This window comes from Trichomycterus rosablanca, chromosome 15 (genome assembly GCF_030014385.1).
Source record: "Trichomycterus rosablanca isolate fTriRos1 chromosome 15, fTriRos1.hap1, whole genome shotgun sequence".
NCBI lineage: Eukaryota > Metazoa > Chordata > Actinopteri > Siluriformes > Trichomycteridae > Trichomycterus > Trichomycterus rosablanca.
Genome location: NC_086002.1, coordinates 3,711,081 through 3,731,087, shown reverse-complemented (window position 1 = coordinate 3,731,087; position 20,007 = coordinate 3,711,081). Strand labels below are relative to the sequence as shown.

Below are 20,007 nucleotides of genomic sequence, written 5' to 3'. Positions count from 1 at the left end.
CGATTAATTGCGGGTCACAGCTATAATCTGTACGGAGTAAGAACGTCGATTAGAAACACACCCCGTCCCAACCTCAGTGTGCATACGTCAGTTCTGGCCTGCTTGCTGCTGCTTTTGTGTAAAATCTACATTCTGTTTTGCTGTTTTAAAGCATTTTCACCTAATTTTCCTCCCAACCTAGTCGTATTCAATTACCCGAGCCTATTTCAGCTCTACTGTTGCAGACCCTCACTCCTGACCGATGATTAGTATCTGATTCACGGTCAAATGTGTTTTTTTCTATACGATCTGAAGACACTAGCCACTAAAGTACGCTGTACTGCCATGGCCTTTGCTTGACGTCAGTGAAATCTTGTTAACTAAAGGTCATCTGGAGTTCACAAACGCCTACAGGTTTGGGTGACGAGAGGGCGAAAAGCCGCTGCCGGTGTAAACGTACCATTACTCAGGTGATACAGGGTAACATGCAAGAGCACAAACCCCATTTCAGCCAAGTTTTCACTGTTGGGTTCCTCAATCACAACGTTTAAAACCCTATTGTAACAATTATAATTTGTTTTGCTGAATGCAGTCGGTGTTTTTTTGCTATACAACTGCGATAGTTTACTCTGTGTTCCGAGACAGCTTCTTCCCCCGAGCCATCAGACTGCTGAACAGCAATGGACAAGCACAACCCTCATAATCAATAGTGATCTCCACCACCATACACCCCCCCCCCTCAATACAACCCATTATGCACTCTGCACTCTACCATATGTAATTCATATCTTGCACAATAACTGTACATCCCAATTTTATTTTATATATTATATTCATACACGTTTCATAATTTTGTACATCTGCACATAAAGATTCCTGTATTATATCTGTATATATTGAACAAATGGTGCTAGTTTTTAAGTTAATGTGTATATTTTTGTAATTAATGTGTATTGCAACTGTGAGGGACTGAGCACCTAAGCATTTCACTCACCTTTCACACCTGTGTTAATGTGACATGACAATAAAGTGATTTGATTTGTGTGTGTGTGTGTGTGTGTGTGTGTGTGTGTGTGTGGATGTGTGTGTGTGTGGACTCACTCTGAGAGGTTTGAGTGCCTGGGCATCGAGGAGAAACTTCAGCAGCGTGGATGCAGCCAGCAGCAGGAACGATCTGTTAATGGACTCTCCCCCCTCCAGACCGGACAGAGAGAGCTTATAGAGGCCGTTACACGCCTCGTGCCGAACTGCCGTCTACAGACACAAACAGAGACGTGAAGCGTTCAAGAGCGCAGCGGAACCAGAGTGTCGTGTACAGCAAAAAGCAGAGATGAACCCCGTTCGTCTCTGACCTGCATCTGTGAGAATTGTTCTCAATCTGGTCCCACAGTGGTTTACAAGACGTAATGTAAAGCCTCCACAGGGGGGCGTTTGTGTACAAGTTCAGTTGTTATTTTTCTCTGCGACCCTTTTTTTTTGGCTCGCGACCCACCCAAGGGCTGCAACCTAATGTAGCAGACACACTCCGAGGTCTATTATCATTACATCATAAGTTAACTACTCACAAACGCAAACAAGGCAGATTCACATGCTAAACAGTCATTTAGACAATCCAATCACATGTCTGGTGTTCAGGGACCGACTACTCATCCCTCACTTGCTCTCCAGGTCTCTCGTGGGTTAAATTACCTCCGGTATGAGCAGGGTGAGTTTTTTGAGCCAGTCGTGCAGGTGATCGCTGTCGGCCAGGCTGGACTTCACCTTGGAGCAGCAGTGCGCCCAACTCACCAGCAGCCACATGGAGTAGTGGGTCACTGTCAAAAACAAAATACAATCAACACACGAGTCTGAACCCTCCACTGAGCATCGAGTACGTCTGTACGTCAGTAAAAATCAGTCACACTTTACTACAGCTAATATATAAAATACTGTATGATCCATGAAATTATAGATGACAAAATTATTTAAAAAATTACCTTCATGACGAGATCGATGGTCTGACTGCGCCTTTAACACTCTGCCATACAGACCAACAAAAAAAACATCACTGCTGCAGGTTATGGAAACGAGTTTACATACATGTACAGTCACATACTACAACACACGCAGCCGATCGCTGTTTTTCATCTCCACCAATGTCGATCCCTGCTCTGATTGAGGAGAACGAAGCTAACCCACGCCCCCTCCGACACGTGGGCAGCAGCCGTATGCATCTTATCACCTACACTTTGACGAGTGCAGTGCAGCTTAGCACTGTGTACGGAGAGACACACCCTGAGAGCACGCTTTTCTCATCTCTGTGCAGGCACCATCAAGCAGACGGCTTAGTCCCGCCCATATCTGAACAACAGGCCAATCGTTGTTTACGTGGCTGCTCAGCCTGTCGAGCAGGCAGAGCTGAGATTCGATACGATACGATGTATTCGAGATCCAAGCTCTGGTTCCAGCGTGTGTTTTTACCGCTGTGCCACCTGAGTGGCCCCATCCCAACTTTTCTGAATGTGTTGCAGGCATCAAATTCTAAAATTTGTTTATATTTCTGAAATACAATTAATTCTAATTCAACTAATTCAACTTTTTTGACAAATGGAATTTTACATTCAGTTTGCCAGGCACACAAGATATTTAAAAACAGCCTTTTCCCTTTTATGTTATTATTACTGTAAATCATTTGTAAATGAGCTACAATTGGATGCATTACACTATAATATTACACTATAAAAAAGCATTTGTGTGAGTACCTGTGTGCCAAGTTGTCGTAGGTGTAGGCCACGTTAATGAGCCGCTGGATCATGTTGGTGCCCTGGACCAGACTGAGAAAAACCTGGAACACACACCATTAAACGTACATCACATTTCTTAGTTGGCTTTTGTCCCACTGAAAACCCATTTCCTGTGTGATACCGTACATCAGTGAGGCGGGGTATGTGCAGGCCTTTCCCGTGTTCCCCGGTGCATTTGCGGGATTTCCCAGTCCACGCCCGTTTGCGCTGCGTGTCGGTGAGGCCGGACCAAGCGAAGACGTCGTGGTAGGCCAGGTCCAGATCGGCCGAGTCCACTGCGAACTGACAGATGAGCTTCAGCAGGCACGCCAGGCAGTCCAGCAACCACTGTAACACACACACACACACAGATGAAACAAAAAGATGAACCTGGCAACCCAAAACACGGCAATTTACACGGTTTAACACGACATGGTCACTGACACGGCCTCGACACGCTCAGCCTCTCATTTCAGTGCATCTAATATGGGATGTATGGATGGGAATACTCACTACAGTCCACGACTCCTGCTCTTTGGGTTCGAGGATTGCCGAGTTGAAAATCTCCAGCAGTAACTGAAGACCTCCAGATGCCACAAACTACAGAAAAACAGCCAAAAAGCAGATCACACTTAAAACTGCTGCTCAGAGAGACCGGTTGAAACGGGGCTGTTCATGTAGGTTAGCATATAACATTTCTGTAGTCTAAGAAATCATCATAGATACATCACACAACACACCATCGGTGAGGTAACAAACCCAGCTCCTGATGATCTGGAGTTTACAAGTGTGTGTGTGTGTGTGCGCAGTGTGGATGTGGTGTTCTGGTTCTCTATTAAGTTATATGTATGAATTTTCCAGGCTTGTATAAATGTGTATAAGAGTTGAAATATATATGTGTGTGTGTGTGTGTGTGTGTGCACGTGTGTGTATAATGTGGATGAGTGTTCTGCTTCTGATGGCACGGTGGCTCGCTGGGTAGCACTGTCGTCTCACAGCAAGAAGGGCCTGGGTTTGATTCCCAGGTGGGGCCGCCCAGGTCCTTTCTGTGCAGTTTACATGTTCTCCCCGTGTCTGTGTGGGTTTCCTCCGGGGGCTCCGGTTTCCTCGCACAGTCCAAAACATGCAGTCAGGTTAATTAAAGACACTGAATTGCCCTCTAGGTGAATGTGTGTGTGTGTGTGTGTGTGTGTATGTGTGTCTGCCCTGCGATTTACTGGCGTCCCGTCCAGGGTGTTACTGTGTGCCTTGCGCCCATTGAAAAGCTGGGAAGGCTCCAGCACCCCACCGCGACCCTGATTGGATAAGTGGTTAAGAAAGTGAGTGAGTGTTCTGGTTCTCTATTAAATTATATGTTTGAATTGTCCAGCCTTGTATAAGTGTGTGTGTGTGTGTGTGTGTGTAATATGGATTAGAGTTCTGTTTCTCTATTAAATCATGTGTACAAACTTTCCAGCCTTGTATGAACATGTATGCATGTTGAAAAGTGTGTGTGTGTGTGTGTGTGTGTGTGTGTGTGTGTGGTGTGTATGAGCATTCTGCTTCTCTGTTAAATAATATGTATGAATTTTCCAGCCTTGTATTAATGTGTTTGTGTGTTAAAAAGTGTGTGTGTGTGTGTGTGTGTGTGTGTGAGACCTTGCAGCTCCAGGAGTTTTTGCTGTTTTCAATCTGGTCCTCGCTGGAGTCGTCCGAGTCTGGGTACAGGTCGCTGTAACTGCCCTGTAACACACAAACCCAAAGGTCAGTGAGTGTGTTTACACACAAAATAATCTAGTCAGATTTCTCCAGTATTACCACTATCAAAGTTAGATTCACTGCAGTAACAGGATTTGCTTAATTTCACAGTCCTTGTTTTTCCAAAATCACAGATTTCATGGATTTGTCTTTAAAAAAAGAGCCACATTTCACTGAATTAAATTACACTCGTACATTGAATGATAGAATAAATGGAAGCTAATTATCGCCTGTGTTTTGACACCCCCTGCCCTTGCGTGCACAGAACAGTCACCGGAGTCGTGACTTTAGCTGCTTTACATTTCGACTTGGACATTTTGAGTAAACGACTGCTAACTGAATTGCCGTAGGATTGCTAGGACCACGTCATAGTGCAGATTAAGCAGTAGACATGAGGCGCTTGAACTGTACATGAATGAAAAACGTTAAATCGCTAAACACAAACCTTAAATTTATAACACGGGAAAAGGCTTGTTTCAGGGTCTGTGACAATTGTCACAGCTTTGGATTAGGTACAGCCTTAATAATAAAGTAATAATGCATCTTTATGCAAACCCCATTTCTGTCATGTGTTATTTCACTTAAATCTTTATTTAAGTGTTTTCACTGATCAACTTTACTGAATTCGATGCATGCAACACACTCCAAAGACTATAGAAAGTTTATAGAATATTCAGGTTACATCCTTCCATGATAAGCAGGTGAGTTGGTAACAGGTGAGGGAATCATGTTTGGGTGTTAAAGGATCAAACAGTAGGGTCGTGGCTCGACACGTGGTGCCAAACTTCATGAGGATTGGCAAGCAGTTCAAAAGGAACATTCATCAATGCAAGATCACAAATTCACCATCTACCGTGCATGATATTGTAAAAAGATTCAGAGATTGGCTTATTCAGCTTATACCTCACAAACTGTTCAAACCAGTTTACTTCATCCACACACACTCTTAATCCTCTATACTTTTATTAAGAGTGTGTGTGTGTGTGTGTACCGTTGACTCTCTGTGGATCCTGCGGTTGGGTTTGCCCAGAGCTTCAATGATCTCCAGGGCGTAGAGCAGCTTATGAGGAGACTTTATCCTCAGCAGGTCCTTCCAGCAAAGCCCGTCGGATCCCTACAACACACACCAGCACATTTCCTCAAATCAGACGGGCCCGTAAAGAAGCCACCGAATGTCTGGAACGTTACAGCGAGGGGTCGAAGCGACTGACCGTGTCATCCGAGATGCTCTGAAAGGCCTGCAGCATTTTGGGACACGTGGGCAGGAGCATGAGCAGCTCCCACACGCGCCGGGAGAGATTCTCAGCGTGCAGGTGAAGATCCTCACAGCGTCCGTTCTGTTTATAAAGAACAAAAACACACACGGGAAAGAAAGGTTTGCGACAAAACAATCCCAGAGTACCCGGAGGAAAACCACATGGACCATAAGGAGAGCGGGAGTTTTTCGGGTCAGTTCGAGGTGCGGTTACCTGCGTGGCGTGCTGAGGCCGCTCGGACTGTTCGGCTCCAGGCACTTTGAAGCAGGCGAGCATCTCCAGCAGGTCGAACAGCGTGGTGAGGTGCGGCTCCTGCAGCAGCAGCAGCATGGGGATGTGCTCCTTCTGAGGAGGGGGCAGGCAGGACGCGGGCAGCTGCACCCCCTCGCCCTTCCTCTCCCTCCGAGGGGCGCCCAGAGACACAAACACCATCTGAGAGAGAAACGGAGAAACGGATGACGGTCGGGTGTCCACATACTTTTGGCCATATGGTGAATCCGGTCGTGTGTGTGGTGGTACCTGCATGTCCTTAAAGCCGAGCTCGTGTAGAGTTTTCTCGTCGTAGTCTGTGGTGAGCTCATGGCCTGAGGAGATCATTCTGACCGGACCCATCAGACCACCTACACACACACAAGATATGCAAAACAGGAATGATGAGACCCACTGGTGGTCCAGAAAAGGGTCCAAGGGGGGCAGTTTTACCCCGTGGTTGTCCTAAAGATGGACTAAGTCGAACGTATGGTCTGCAATATTTATTTTATCTATTTGTTTGTGTATTTAGATGTTTTACGCCGTGTTTACACAGTGGTTATACTCACGGCCGGAGGTGGAGGTCATTTTTTACATCAGTCTACAGCCCCCGTCAAGTGTAGTTTTAGTAGGTTGGTGTTTTTTTTTTATTGCGATCCAATGGTTTTGGTTTTTTTTTTTTTTTTTTTTTGAGACCCCAGTTATTCATTTATAAGTTTTATTTTATATTACTTGAGTCCAAAGGGGAACGGGGTTAAAATCATTTTATGTACATTTTTGTTTGTTAAAAACATGCAGTAAGCAATACATGTTTAAAAAAATTAACACATTAAATCCTGATGTATCAAATACGATACAAAACAAAACTCATATACGCAAACTGTTATTTAATTTCTTTTTTGTGTGTTTCACAGAAGATCAAATAAGCACTCCAGCTTCAAAAAATTTGGGCTTTGACCCCACTTTGGGCACTGTTTTGGTGGTTTCGGCTTTAAAGAATTAATATGCGTACATTTAGACCAATTGTTTTCAGAAATTTAGGATCATCTCTATTTCGGCTTGGTTAAAAAAATGTATGGTCTGCAATACACTACATAAAACCACATGAGATTCTGTTCTGTAACCAGGGTTGAATTTACCAGCAAACCAAGAAGTGCTACCCAAAAGTGCCTAAAGACAATAACAGGCTCATCGAGGGGTCCTACTAAATTCATGGGGAAATTTCACGGACCTTGTTTTTCAAAAGCACCGATTTTTTAAGAAGAGAGACACATTTCACAGCAGAACACATTACATTCATGAATTGAATGATAGAATAAATGGAAGCTACGATACACAGCACAGCTACCTTAATAGCTGAACGTAAACCTAGAACATCCAGCGACGGTGCGAGGCTTCATGATCTGTCTCAAATATGAAAATTCTCGTCCACAGAATCGGTTGGGAGTTTCCTCAGTTCCTCAGTAAACTCAGTTACCAGGGTCAGTGTTTCTAGCTGCTTTAGACTTCGACATCTTGGACGTTTCGACTAACTGAATTGCTAGGACCGCCTCATAGTGCAGATCAACCGGTGAACGTGAGGCACAGCCGACTGTGCTGCGTGTACCTGGGAACTCCTGCTGGCGTGTGTTCTGGTTGAACTCCTGCAGTTGGGCCTGCTGGCTGAGCTGATCCTTCTGCAGATTTTCGTACCAGTGGGTGACCTCGGCTCTCAGGTCGGCCACTTGATCGCTCGGGTACATTTCTATCGTCATCTACACACAGACGAAAAAGCAAAGCAAAATATAAAAGTATTAATTATTCTGGTCCAGCTTCAGGTTTCTGGTTATCTGTGTACGCGTGTGTGGGCACGTGTACCTTGTCCGGCAGGCCGGCCGGCTGGCAGACGATACGCAGAGGCATGGACTGTTTGTCGCTAAGGGCTTTGAGGTGGCTGCTGATCCCCGCGCCTTCGATCTGCCACTGCCGCAGGTGATACGCAAACCTGCACAAACACCAGAGCGTCGGAGCCAAAAACAGTAGTAAGACATCAAAGTAATCCTGATTTATCATGATATTTTATGGTCATACGCCAATTCTACACGGTCAGACAGGCTTTTATAGTGGAACTGCAACCGACTTCGTGGTCAGGCGTCATATTTGACTGGGTTGGATTCAGAGCTGCGATTACCTGCGTCTGAAGGCCTCGAGGTGCGTTTTCAGCATCAGCAGGCCTCTCTCGATGATGGTCAGGCTGGAGTGCGGGTCTTTCTCTAGATTTGCCGACGCCATCATCAGACTCTCCATGCACTTGCTGATGAACTCCTGCTCCTTCTCCAGACCGGTCTTCCCTGAAACACACATGCACGCTTCGTAAGCACACTACAGCTGAATACACCACGTTACACACGTGAAGGAAGTCACGTTTCGTGAGCTGGCTTGGTGGGGATATAAGGTGTGGAAGGCACTCGTGTACACCCATACATGCCGATTCTCTTCCCTGGCTTGGATGGGATCTTCCAGCGAGACGATGCGACACGTCACACGGCTAGAAATGTCCCACAATGGTTGGAAGAGCATGAGCAAGACTTCCGAGTACTACCCTGACCCCATAATTCCCCAGACTTTAACCCAGTTGATCATCTGTGGAACCACCTCAATGGTCATGTTGGCTCTATGGATCCTCCTCCACGCCCCATCCAGCATTGGGGATGCACTGCAGTCAGCATGGCTCCAGATACCTGTGACGACCTACCAGGACCTTACCGAGTCACTCCCAGCCCGTCTAGCTGCTGGATATTAGCTGATGGTCATGATAATGTGACTCCACAGTGTATAAACCAATTTTATTTTGTGCTCGCTGGAGTTTAGTTATTATGCACACTAGAGATCAAACAGTGTGAAGGCCTCAGAGAGGAAGGGGCAGGGGTCTCAGCAGCCAACTATAACTGGTTTAGGGGGATTAAGGGGGATTTGGAGACTGATGGTGTTACAGGTCCGGTTTGTATTAGGGTGTGTGCACGTACCGTTGATGTAGTAGGAGTTGATGTACTGGACAGCCGCTCGACTGATGTCTGCAGACTGTGCTCTGAGAGCGATTCCCCACAACTGATCCATACCACACAGCTACAGAGAGAGAGAGAGAAACACAAACAGAGACAATGAGGAGGAAAAAATCAGCAATCTGACCGAAGTAGCATGTTTTTTTATATTTTCTTTATTTTATTTCGGCCGTTCAGATATTTAGAGTCGCCACAGAGCATCATTCTGGTCAGCAGATAGAGTCAAAATCACCTAGATGGCTCTAAATAATAATAATTAAAATAACCTGCTGTTGTTTGACAGTTCTAATAATAATTTCTGTATTTAGCTGGTCATTTGAATTGAAAAAAAAAAAACATGCACACTGAATTTCGATGACTGAAAACTGTTGAAAATCCCATGGAGGAAGATGATGACCACTGAGCAAATGTATGAGATGGCCAGAACAGAGAAGGAGCTCCTGAATCCCGCTTGCCAAAGTCCGGCATGTTACGTGACTTTGGGCGTGTGATGAGGCGCCCACATGACAACATTGCAGGTGTTGATATGACGAGACTTGTGGAGGGAATTCCACAATAAGCTGGATCGACATCACGACGTGGGTTGCGCCATCAAGGGTTATTCCACTACAAGCAACACGACAGAGGGCACTGGAGAAAGCTGAGCCATTTGTACAGCCAAAAGCTTCGTCACAATAGTAACAGCGGTAAAGTGACGCTACTGCCGTTACAAACTGTGAGAACAGCTCCCTCCGGTGGATAAACTTCCACCTGCTGAACAGGAGCGGCTTACGAGCCGCAGTCCTTGGGTTCAAAAACGTCAACAAACAGTGGTTTAATGCCTAGTTCACACTACACGATTTTTGGCGCTAGATTTGCTCAGCGATCGAACTCGGCTCTCAATCGCTGTGTGTGAACTACTCAAAAACTCGATCCGAGAAGAGAGATTTCTAGCTTGCCAGATATCTGGATCAGAGTTGCCCGACTGGCAATGAGTGCGGAGTCGAACAGCCAATGAGAGCGCAAGGTACAGGGTGAAAGGAAATGGAGGGGAGGAGGTGTAAAAAGGTGGGACAGGGGTTTAATACAGTTTATATCAGAATACATCAGCACACACACAAGTTTTATACAGTATTTCTGATTTTATCGTTCTCTACAAAACACCCACGCTGCATTGCAAAAATATTTATTAACCTCCAACTCACTATAGAACGAACCATGCTGCTCATGTAGCCAAATCCACTCAGATTAATTTATTTTTCTTCTTTGCTTTTACGCTGCACATCAGCACACAAACTCTGATCGCTCGCTACTTGTTGACGTGCATTTTTGGACGTGGTGTCATTAAACCCCCTCGTCACTTCTCACTTCTGTTTTCGTGACAGAACGTAGTTTGGGAGACCAGAGAAGCTCGCCTGCGATTCCAGTTGGTGATAGATGGTGTAGTGTGTGACCCTCTATCGCCGATCAGTCGTGTAGTGTGAAATACACACCGACCTGAAAGACTCCCGATTACAAGAGATCCAGTCGTGTAGTGTGAACTTGGCATAACCGACCCAAAACATGTTTTATGAGCTATCAGAGAGCGTGGTAATTCGGTTTGTACCTCGCAGTTGGAGTTACTGTCGTAGGCGCTGGTGGCCAGACGAGCCAGATTACAGAGATGCTGGAACAGATTGAGCCCGGTCATACTGATGGTTTCCGGCTTCAGCTGAGGCATCTAACACAGAGAGGGAAAAAAATCATATTAATATATTAATCAAAACATCATTTAATCATTCGAATACTTTTACAGTACATCCTTTAGAAAATCGTTTATCATCGTTGCTCTTTCAGGGGAGTTTTGTGATGTCCCACCTTTTCCAGGAAGAGGTGTTTGTAGGTCTCCATGCCCATGGCGTGCTGGTCTTTACTGCGCACCTGATTCAGGAACCAGTGCAGCGCGTCGTCGTAACACTCGAAATCCTCGACCAGGCAGTGCCACAGGATATCCACCTGCTCCAGACTCAGCCCTGATACACACAGATACAAAGAGAGGTGGTGCATGTTTATACTTCATTCCTTATACTTACATCCGGTCTCACGGCCCGAACATTCAGCTCCTGTTATTATTTTTTTGGTATCTTCTTTTTTATGCATTTTCCCCCACAATTTTGTCATATCCAATTACCGAGTGCATCTTTTCACATATTAACCCATCACTGAACAGCCAGCAGCGGTCGCATTTGCAGCACTTATGAGAAAAGACACAGCCAGTGGCAATTTTTTTTTACATTTACATTTTCTGCATTTAGCAGACGCCTTTATCCAAATCGACTTACATTACATCATACAGTCTGAGCAATTGAAGGTTAAGGGCCTTGCTCAAGGGCCCAACAGCAGCAACCTGGCAGTGGTGGGGCTTGAACCAGCAACCTTTGGATTACTAGTCCTGTGCCTTAACCACTAGGCTACAGCTTGTCTTGTTTAGATTTATTTCTGCATTTTCTCCCCTTTTCTCCAGATGTTACTGTAGACAATTAGTCTTCCGATGCCGGGGATCCCGATTGCGTTCGAGGGGGGTATATTCGCCTGCTCGAAGCCCCCTCCGATGTGTGCGCGGCCCCTCAACCCCTTCTTTTCACCCGTGCCTCGGTGGATTCGCACATGAGCCTCTTACTCTTCTGTACAGGCACCTAGGTCTGCCACCCAGGGTCCTTGCACCCAGTTTAGTCCAGTCTTTCCCATGCAGCAGACTCGGTGGCCGATTTTTGTCTGCTGCAGGCCCTGCCAATAGTGCCTGGTAGGTGGCGCAGAGCCGACTGATCGCTGTGCCACCTAGGCACCCCAAAGCATTTTTTTATTATTACCGACCAATACAGATAGGCAGCTTAAAAACATCCCCAAATTTGTTCAATAAAGCAAATAAAAACAGCCCGATAAAACATTCTGTTATTAAAACTTGGAGCCATTCAGATCTGATTCAGACACTGGAGATGCACGTGGAACATGGCGGCCTGTCAAGTGTTATTGTGTGTGTGTGTGAGTTTGAAGACGGGCACTTACTGAAGTGATCGGGTGAGCCCAGCGTGGAGAACACACAGGTCAGGAACTGTAGTCGTACCTGCACCTCTGCACTGTGGCTGTACCTACACACACACACACACACACACACACACACACACACACACACACACGCAGCGCATCAATACACTTGGGTTAGAAAAAAAGTCATTTAGATTAAAAGGAGGTGCAGGAACGACTCGAGGTACTCACAAAGTAAACTTGTGCCGCTCCTCCCGCACCTCCTGGATGTAGTGCAAAAGGTCCTCGAAGAAGAGCTTCATCATGTACAGCTCCTTCTCGGCCCACCTACAAAACACACCAAAAAAACACGACTAACGGTACTGATGGTACTTTTTGCACGTTTCTGTCCGAACCTGCTGTAGATAGTTACAGTAGAGAACCCAAAAGAGGGCAATGAACTATAAATGGTTTAAAACACTGAACGGAACCAAAGAAGGTGAGGCTGTGCCAGCACTGCACTCTCAGTACAGTAGAGACGGAGCTGCACTTCCTCACCCAGTGTACCAAGTACCACCACATTTGGTCCCAATTCTTCCCCAGATTTAACATCATCATCCCCGACTTTATGTCCCTACCAGACCCTGACAAACTGCCCCACCTACTGGGGGAGCACAGAGAGAGCTGCACACTAGGGTGACCATGTCTCTCTCTCACACACACACAATTTCTTTTTATATCTATTACATTTTTAATATATTGTATACCTTCTATTATTATTATTTTATTTTAGTTCTATTTCCTCGGCTTGCTTCCGATCGCGATCCGCATTATTGATTTGGCACAGTTTGTACGCCGGATGCCCTTCCTGACACACACGACCCTCCCTATTTATCCGGGCTTGGGACCGGCACTACAGTGCACTGGTTTATGCATCCTGGTGGCTAGGTACCTATAGGACAATTCAGTGTCTCCAATTAGCCTGTCTGCATTTTATTGGACTGTGGTAGGAAACCGAAGCACCCGGAGGAAACAGTATGGACAGTTGTGGCCTAGTGGTTGAGGTACTGGACTAGTAATCGAAAGATTGTTGGTTCAAGCCCCACCACTGCCAGGTTGCCACTGTTGGGCCCTTGAGCAAGGCCCTTAACCCTCAATTGCTTAGACAATATACTGTCACTGTACTGTAAGTCGCTTTGGATAAAAGCGTCTGCTAAATGCTGAAAATGTAAATGTAAATGTTATATTTCCTAAAACTGTAATTATGCTTTGGCAATACGAACGTATGTATCTTGATCCTCGTGTCCGGTGTTTTAAAACATTCAGCCGTCGCTTTAGATCAATCAAACTGGTCAAAGCAACGACTGCAAGATCAGAACAAAAAAAATCTAATCATCTTACATAGTGATCCAGTGAGTGTCGTAGCTGGAACCGAACTGCTGAAAGGTCCCGAAGAGTTTGGGCAGCAGACGCAGAGATACGACTACAGACCTAAAACACACACACAATTAATACTTCCACAATGAGCAGGGACTTCCAGCTGGTTCATCGTTCGCTTCCCTACATTATCTACAGTCTCACCTGTGATGTGCCAGGTTTTCCAGACAGCCCTCTATGAAGCGCATGCGGATCTGACGATCTGTGAACCAGCATACCAGCGAGCACAGCAGCTTCTCCGCCTCGTTTATCAAACCCTCCGACAGGTGGATCTGACGGTGAAAGGTCAATACATCATCGTTATGAAATACGCCACATCATCCGAGACACAAACGCTACATTAATGATTACGCTACACAGCCAAAAGTATATAAACGCCCCCATCTGATTCAGTTCAGGTGTTATAATCACACTCACTGAGGACAAGCGTAAAAGCGCAATTGTATGAAATACATTATGTGGCACTGGTTTGGGGTGATTTTCCCTTTCCGGGAATTAATGACATACTTAAAAACGTAGTTTAAGTTTAGTGTGGAGGAGCTTTTGTTTGTTTGTTTGTTTTATTAGGATTTTAGTCATAGACCACTGAAGTCGTGTCGTCATTTTGTAGTCCACGCCATGTTGTTATGCCCATATTTGGTCGTCATGTAGTCATAAAAAATGTTCCAAAGCTGTTAGGTTTTGTTTTATAGAGATTTTTCTGTCTATTATCACTGGATCCTCTGAATTATGAAGTCGTTATGTAAGCTAATGCTACTGCGCACTGAATTGACGTCACTAGACTGGAAGCCTCTTAAATAAGCGCACGAAGCAGCGCGATTCACAGTGCGGCGTAACAGTGCGGTGATATTCACAAGTTTTACTTTATATTTTTGAGAAAGGGGGACAAACAACAAAGCGATACGACCACCATAGTACGCCTTGCTTTGGTGCAGTTCAGTGACGTCTAATCAATGCGCAGTAGCATTAGCTTTTGTGTAGCATTATTAGTATTATGCCCCTTTAACAGCCTCGTAATTCAGAGAATCCAGTGATGTACAGGAGAAAAATGTACACAGGACAAAACGTACAGGGTTCTGAACATGTTTATTTAGCACAGGATGCGTTAGAGCCGATTTTTTGAAAACCCCGTTCATTTTTGCCATTGAAAATCGGGCTTAGACCCGGGTCTCCAAATATGGGCATAACGAGGACTACAGAATGATGCACAAAGGCCTGACCTCAACCCCACTATGTCACAGATGCTCTCGGATGGTGCAGCGGCATATTGAGCTCACAAACCACCCTCGAGGTCAGATTTTGAATGGTCTCAGCAGTGGCCGGGCAACCGACAGACATAACTGGCCGTGTCTGAGGATGGGAGGGTAAGGTGGGGTTTCCACACTCACAGACTCAGCTGTCAGACAGACTCAGTTTGTGGCGGCAGCGATGACGGAGAGATAAGTTCCAACTGGCTATGACTAAATTACGTTACAAAAAAAGCCGTTTCCCCTCAGAACAAGCATCACCCCCGTCTACAAATCCCAGCTCACCGCGTCCTCGTCCTGCACCAGGTCCCACAGAAGCGTGTTGCCCTTCTTACACACGTTGTCCAGGTTGACGTCCGTCACCGCATGACCCGAGTACTGGTGCTTATGCACTGCAGGACCTGTGAATATCACACTTCAGATGATAAACATACCAGCACGGCCTTTTCCACATAGAAAAAAAAACTGCTCCTGTGGTGCGCACCTTGCACTAGGTGTTCGTGGTAAATGGAGGGGAGATTGGGCAGGTGCTGCTGCAGGTGAGAGCTGAGCTCGGCGTGAGAGTTGATCTGGACCAGCTCCTCCTCGCAGCCGGACTCCTCGCCGTCGAAGTCCGCCATGTTCTTCTCCGACTTGGCGCTGACCTGGGAACTGCTGCAGCTCACGTCGTCCGCGCTCAGCATGTCCTCCACCATGTGGCTGTGAACAGAGGTCAGCTTTAGTGTCCGAGAGCGGCGCTGCTTATACTTATACTTTCCGGACCAAAACACTGTAAGAGTGTTAGAGCAGCTTAAAAGCACAACGTACTCTACACAATATGGGCAAAAGTATTGGGACACCGCTTCTAATTACTGACTTTATACAATTCAGCTACAACTTTTGCTGCTAACAGGTGTAATAAATCAGTTACATATAGGGAATAACATGCTTCCAACTTTGCAGCAGCAGTTTAGGGAAGGCCCTTTCCTGTTCTGGCATGACTGTGCCTCTGAGAAAGCACAACACAAGCTCAAAGACATGAATAAAAGCTCGGACGTCCTCCAGTGACCTGCACAGAGCTGACCCTGACCTCAGCATCACTCAACTGCTTTGGAATGAACTAGGCTTTCTTGACCATTTACATTTCGGCACTTAGCAGATGCTTTTATCCAAAGCGTCTTACAGTATACAGTCTAAGCAATTGATGGTTAAGGGCCCTGCTCAAGGGCCCAACAGCAGCAAACTGGCAGTGGTAGGGGTTAAACCAGCGACCTTCTGCCTACTAGACCAGATCTTTTACCGCTGAGCTACAACTGCCCCAATGACCAGCCATACAAATGCTCTTTTGACCGAATGAGCACAAATTCCCACAGACATACTACAAAGATCAAATAGAGGTCACTGTTTTAATACAGTTTGTAATCACTATGGGATGTTTAACAAGCTTATGCTCAGGGGTCCAAATACTTTTGGCCAAATGGTGTATTAGAATGAGTTAGCAACATTTATCCAGCCTGGCTTTACCCTTCATGTTGGTGATGGTGGTGATGATGATGATGATGATGATGGTGGTGGTGATGCTGCTGGTTCATGAAGCGCCTGCAGTTAAAGAGCTCGTTGCTCATGGCTTCAGACAGAAAGTCCGCGGCACGAGGCATGCACGAAGGCTCCTGGGTAATCGGCGCCCCGTGTGAGGGGCCCATCTCCGCTCCCATCTCCTGCTGCTGCTGCTGATTTTGGGATTGGGACAGGGTGGTGGCATCAAGTCGCTCCTCTGAGGTTTCTTCCAAGCAGGCTGAAGAAGAGGAGCAAGGGTCCAGGATCCTCAACGAGGAGGAGGCTACCATGGCGGCAGCGGCTTCAGGCGTGAAGGGAAGCGTTTTGGGTTTCTGAAGGCTCGGGCCTGGATTGATGGAGCCCGACATTACTGACCCACACATTCCGGGTCTTTCCGGAGAGTCGTGGATGTCTCCCAGCGCCTCGCCGGCTTTCCGTTTGCGCACTTCAGACGTCAGGGCGTCTCTGGAATCTCGCATTTCTTTCTGCGGGCTGCCCTCGGACGCCACGGTCGGCCTGTCCTCTTCGTCCTCCTCATCCTCTTCGTCCTCCTCGTCATCCTCCTCCTCGTCGTCCTCTTCGTCGTCCTCTTCCTCGTCCTCCTTCAAGACCTCGCTGTCGGCCAGGTCGGAGTGGAGCTCGCTGCCCGGGCTGCCCGCCGACTGGCTGGCTCGACTGGACTCGGCCTCGTTGCTGGAGGCCTCGCTGCGACCACTGCTGCTGCCTGGCCCGCTGCTGCCCTCCTCGCCGCTGTTCGCCGTCTCGTCCGAGCTGCCCTGCATCGACTCCTGCGCAAAGAAAGAAAGGTTAGATCGTCAGGGAGGCCAAATCTGTCACATTTACACGTTTACGTTTAGATTTTCATTTGCATTTAGCAGATGCTCTTATCCAAAGCGACTTACAGTATACAGTCTGAGTACGTCTGAGCAACGTCTGAGCAATTGAGAGTTAAGGGCCTTGCTCAAGGGCCCAACAGCAGCAACCTGGCAGTGGTGGGGGTTGAACCAGCAACCTTTCTGTTTACTAGTCCAGTACCTTAACCACTAGGCTACAGTTGCCCAATGGTTATATTCACGGAATGCTCTACATTGTCGTTCCTGTAAGTATTTAGGGTGTCAAAATCTGTCAAATCCCAATAACAAATCTTATGTCATGCGTATGCACAGAACTATTTATGCACAAGATCCATTAATTTATCCTGGTCAGGGTCATGGTGGGTTCGGTATTCCAAAAAAAGGAGGTAGGAATACACCCCGGATAAGGCAGCAACCCATCATGGACCTGTTGAGATTTGAACCTGGGTTAGGCTAGCTGCGCCACCTGAGCTCCTGTACAAGATTATATATACAATTTTTTACCAACGCTTCATCCTGGTCAAGATCACAGTGGGCCGGCTTCCCTGGATTTACTGGATGCCATGCAGCAACACACAGGACAGGACGGGGCCTCAACCGATCACATCTGTATGTAGATGTTCAAACGGCCGATGGCACCACTGGCAATTCGAACCCTTGATCCCATTGGTAGTGGGCTAGCGTAATTCACTGCACCCTCACCATGTTGACGTCACCAAAAGTTACGTGTCATAGTTAGTTTGATGTACTATTTTGCATGTGGTTTGGGAAACAGCGTCTGGATTGAAGTACAGTGTAACCTCGAATTAACGGACCTCCATTAAACAGATTTCAGATTTAACAGACAAAATCTGGAAAACCAAATAAAAATTCCCTCTAGAACAGGGGTGTCAAACTCATTTTCACCGAGGGCCATATCAGCATTAGGGCGGCCCTCGAAGGGCCGATTGTAACGTATCCTGCTGTGATTGCAGTCACATTGCTGTTTTTCTTGGAGGCTGAATTCTGCATTTATATTGTTCTACTTTACCACAGACACGGCCTCATAACACAAGAGACGCACCGGTTTCTCTTCCTGAAGCACAAACTTGTTTTCACTTTCATTAAATTTCCTCCTTATGCTTAATTTTCTTTCCTCACTAATAGTTTATCCCCCTTTCTCAGCTAGACAGACAGACAGACAGACAGCTCTCTTCAGAATACAGTTGGTTTATTTGCTTCCCAGCTGTGTGATACACTGTGTGCATCAAAATGAAGTAAAAATACAAACAATAAAAACAATAAAGAACTTAATACAGTAAAAAGCACACAGCTGTAGTCAAGTGTTACATCTGGTACAATATGAGATTTAACCAAACGTAAAATAACGAGTTAAATTACTAATTGCTATAGTAACGTAACAACAGTATTTAATTACGGTAAATTTGTAACTAAAACGCTGATATACTCTTACTATATATACTCTTTACTAACAACTGAAAATATAAACGCCACTACTTACAGACGATGCTTGGGTATTATATTGCAATATAATTATTTGTATTTATTTATTATTGTTTACGTTACTGACTACGCTACCCCGCGTTCTTTTGCCGTAAAAGTCACATGGTTTCTTAGCGAAGGTTAAAGTTAGTTGCCATGACTACGATGTCACGTTGTCTCTTAAAGGCGCAGGAGCGCAATTAAATTATAAGCGCGTCTCTGTAACGACTCGAACCATCACAACAATCATACAGTCGTTTAAGCTCTCGCGGGCCGGATCAAATGACGCGGCGGGCCGGATCTGGCCCGCGGGCCTTGAGTTTGACACCTGTGCTCTAGAAGCAAACCAAGACCAGTAGTTCCCCTCCTTTAGGCCGTTAATCGAGGTTCCTCTGTACTTTAAACACTAGCAAAGTCAATCAAAAAGTTAAGTTGCTCACACTTTCCTACAGCAAGCACCGAGGGTCATCAGGGGAAAATGAATACAGTGTGCGCGTGTGTGTACCTCAGTGTCAGAAAGCCTTTGCTGGCCGCGCTTCCCGCTCATGATGGGCTCGTCCATCTCCATGTCACTGCCTCCACTGTGATGCGTGTCACTGTTGTCACTGCTCTCCGGGCTCGCCGCTGGGGAACCTGGGAAAAAAAAACATTAAAACAGCCGCGATTACGACCTCCGCTGGCTGATCGATGGCGCCTGCACAGAGACGAGGATTAATGGAGATCGGTGCGTGACTCTCCGTGTGCATTACGGATCTCCATACGAAGCGGTCGGCTACCGCACACGTGTCGGAGGGGGCGTGTGTCAGTTTCGACCCTCTTCATTTAGGAACGGAAGTCTGCAGCAGAAGTGAAATACGATCAAGGAACCGGATACGACTAAATCTGAAGGAAAGACACTTCCTGTACCTTTCTTGTTGCCCATAGGCATGTTGGTGTTGAGTAGAGATGCGAAGGAGCTCTGTTTAGAAAGCTGCGCTTTGGCCGCCAGAGCATTATTCCACAACGCCTTGATCAACATGGAGGCCAGGTACAGGGTCTACGAAACAAAAACAACTTCACCTGTAAAACATCACACGTCCCGTCAAACATCCACACTTTGATTTTGATCATGGGAGCGGCGCGAGACCTGTTCTGTGTGCGCACTGGGGTGTAATCCTGACACCAGGTTGAGGACGTGTCTGAGAGGCACCGGATCCAGGTTCTTGATGAGTGAGGGGAAAAGGTCGTGGATGTAGCGGCTGCAGTGCTTCAGCTAGAAACACAAAACGCACAACGAAAGAGTCAGACGGGAAATTCAGGAACCCGTGATGAGAAGCTCGTGTGAAACTAGACCAAAGTCTTTAAAACATATGTTGTCCATGATTTTTACCGCAACCCGGGCTACACATCAAAACACATTCAATTCAAAACATCAGCGCCCAGGTGGCGCGGCGGGATATTCCACT

General features: G+C 46.4%; 1 protein-coding gene across 3 annotated transcripts in view; it reads right to left on the bottom strand.

The window, feature by feature from the left end:
• The window catches only part of usp34 (ubiquitin specific peptidase 34), an 84,799-nt gene that overhangs the window by 33,356 nt on the left and 31,436 nt on the right, over window positions 1-20,007 (bottom strand). For all 3 annotated transcript variants that reach the window (XR_010014876.1, XM_063010710.1, XM_063010709.1), the window contains exons 11-37: window positions 19,689-19,814; window positions 19,469-19,598; window positions 19,068-19,195; window positions 16,194-17,014; window positions 15,175-15,389; window positions 14,976-15,091; window positions 13,588-13,715; window positions 13,408-13,497; window positions 12,259-12,354; window positions 12,049-12,131; window positions 10,861-11,015; window positions 10,610-10,723; window positions 8,989-9,088; window positions 8,154-8,313; window positions 7,841-7,967; window positions 7,590-7,737; window positions 6,254-6,354; window positions 5,948-6,166; window positions 5,690-5,815; window positions 5,470-5,592; window positions 4,380-4,463; window positions 3,255-3,341; window positions 2,889-3,089; window positions 2,721-2,803; window positions 1,956-1,996; window positions 1,669-1,793; window positions 1,081-1,233 (exon numbers count right to left, since the gene is read on the bottom strand). Coding sequence is in view for 2 of the 3 variants with exons in the window: in XM_063010710.1 (XP_062866780.1) it covers window positions 1,081-1,233; window positions 1,669-1,793; window positions 1,956-1,996; window positions 2,721-2,803; window positions 2,889-3,089; window positions 3,255-3,341; window positions 4,380-4,463; window positions 5,470-5,592; window positions 5,690-5,815; window positions 5,948-6,166; window positions 6,254-6,354; window positions 7,590-7,737; window positions 7,841-7,967; window positions 8,154-8,313; window positions 8,989-9,088; window positions 10,610-10,723; window positions 10,861-11,015; window positions 12,049-12,131; window positions 12,259-12,354; window positions 13,408-13,497; window positions 13,588-13,715; window positions 14,976-15,091; window positions 15,175-15,389; window positions 16,194-17,014; window positions 19,068-19,195; window positions 19,469-19,598; window positions 19,689-19,814 (4,080 nt within the window). In the remaining variant the exon portion in view is untranslated. The remainder of the gene's footprint in view (window positions 1-1,080; window positions 1,234-1,668; window positions 1,794-1,955; window positions 1,997-2,720; window positions 2,804-2,888; window positions 3,090-3,254; window positions 3,342-4,379; window positions 4,464-5,469; window positions 5,593-5,689; window positions 5,816-5,947; window positions 6,167-6,253; window positions 6,355-7,589; window positions 7,738-7,840; window positions 7,968-8,153; window positions 8,314-8,988; window positions 9,089-10,609; window positions 10,724-10,860; window positions 11,016-12,048; window positions 12,132-12,258; window positions 12,355-13,407; window positions 13,498-13,587; window positions 13,716-14,975; window positions 15,092-15,174; window positions 15,390-16,193; window positions 17,015-19,067; window positions 19,196-19,468; window positions 19,599-19,688; window positions 19,815-20,007) is intronic.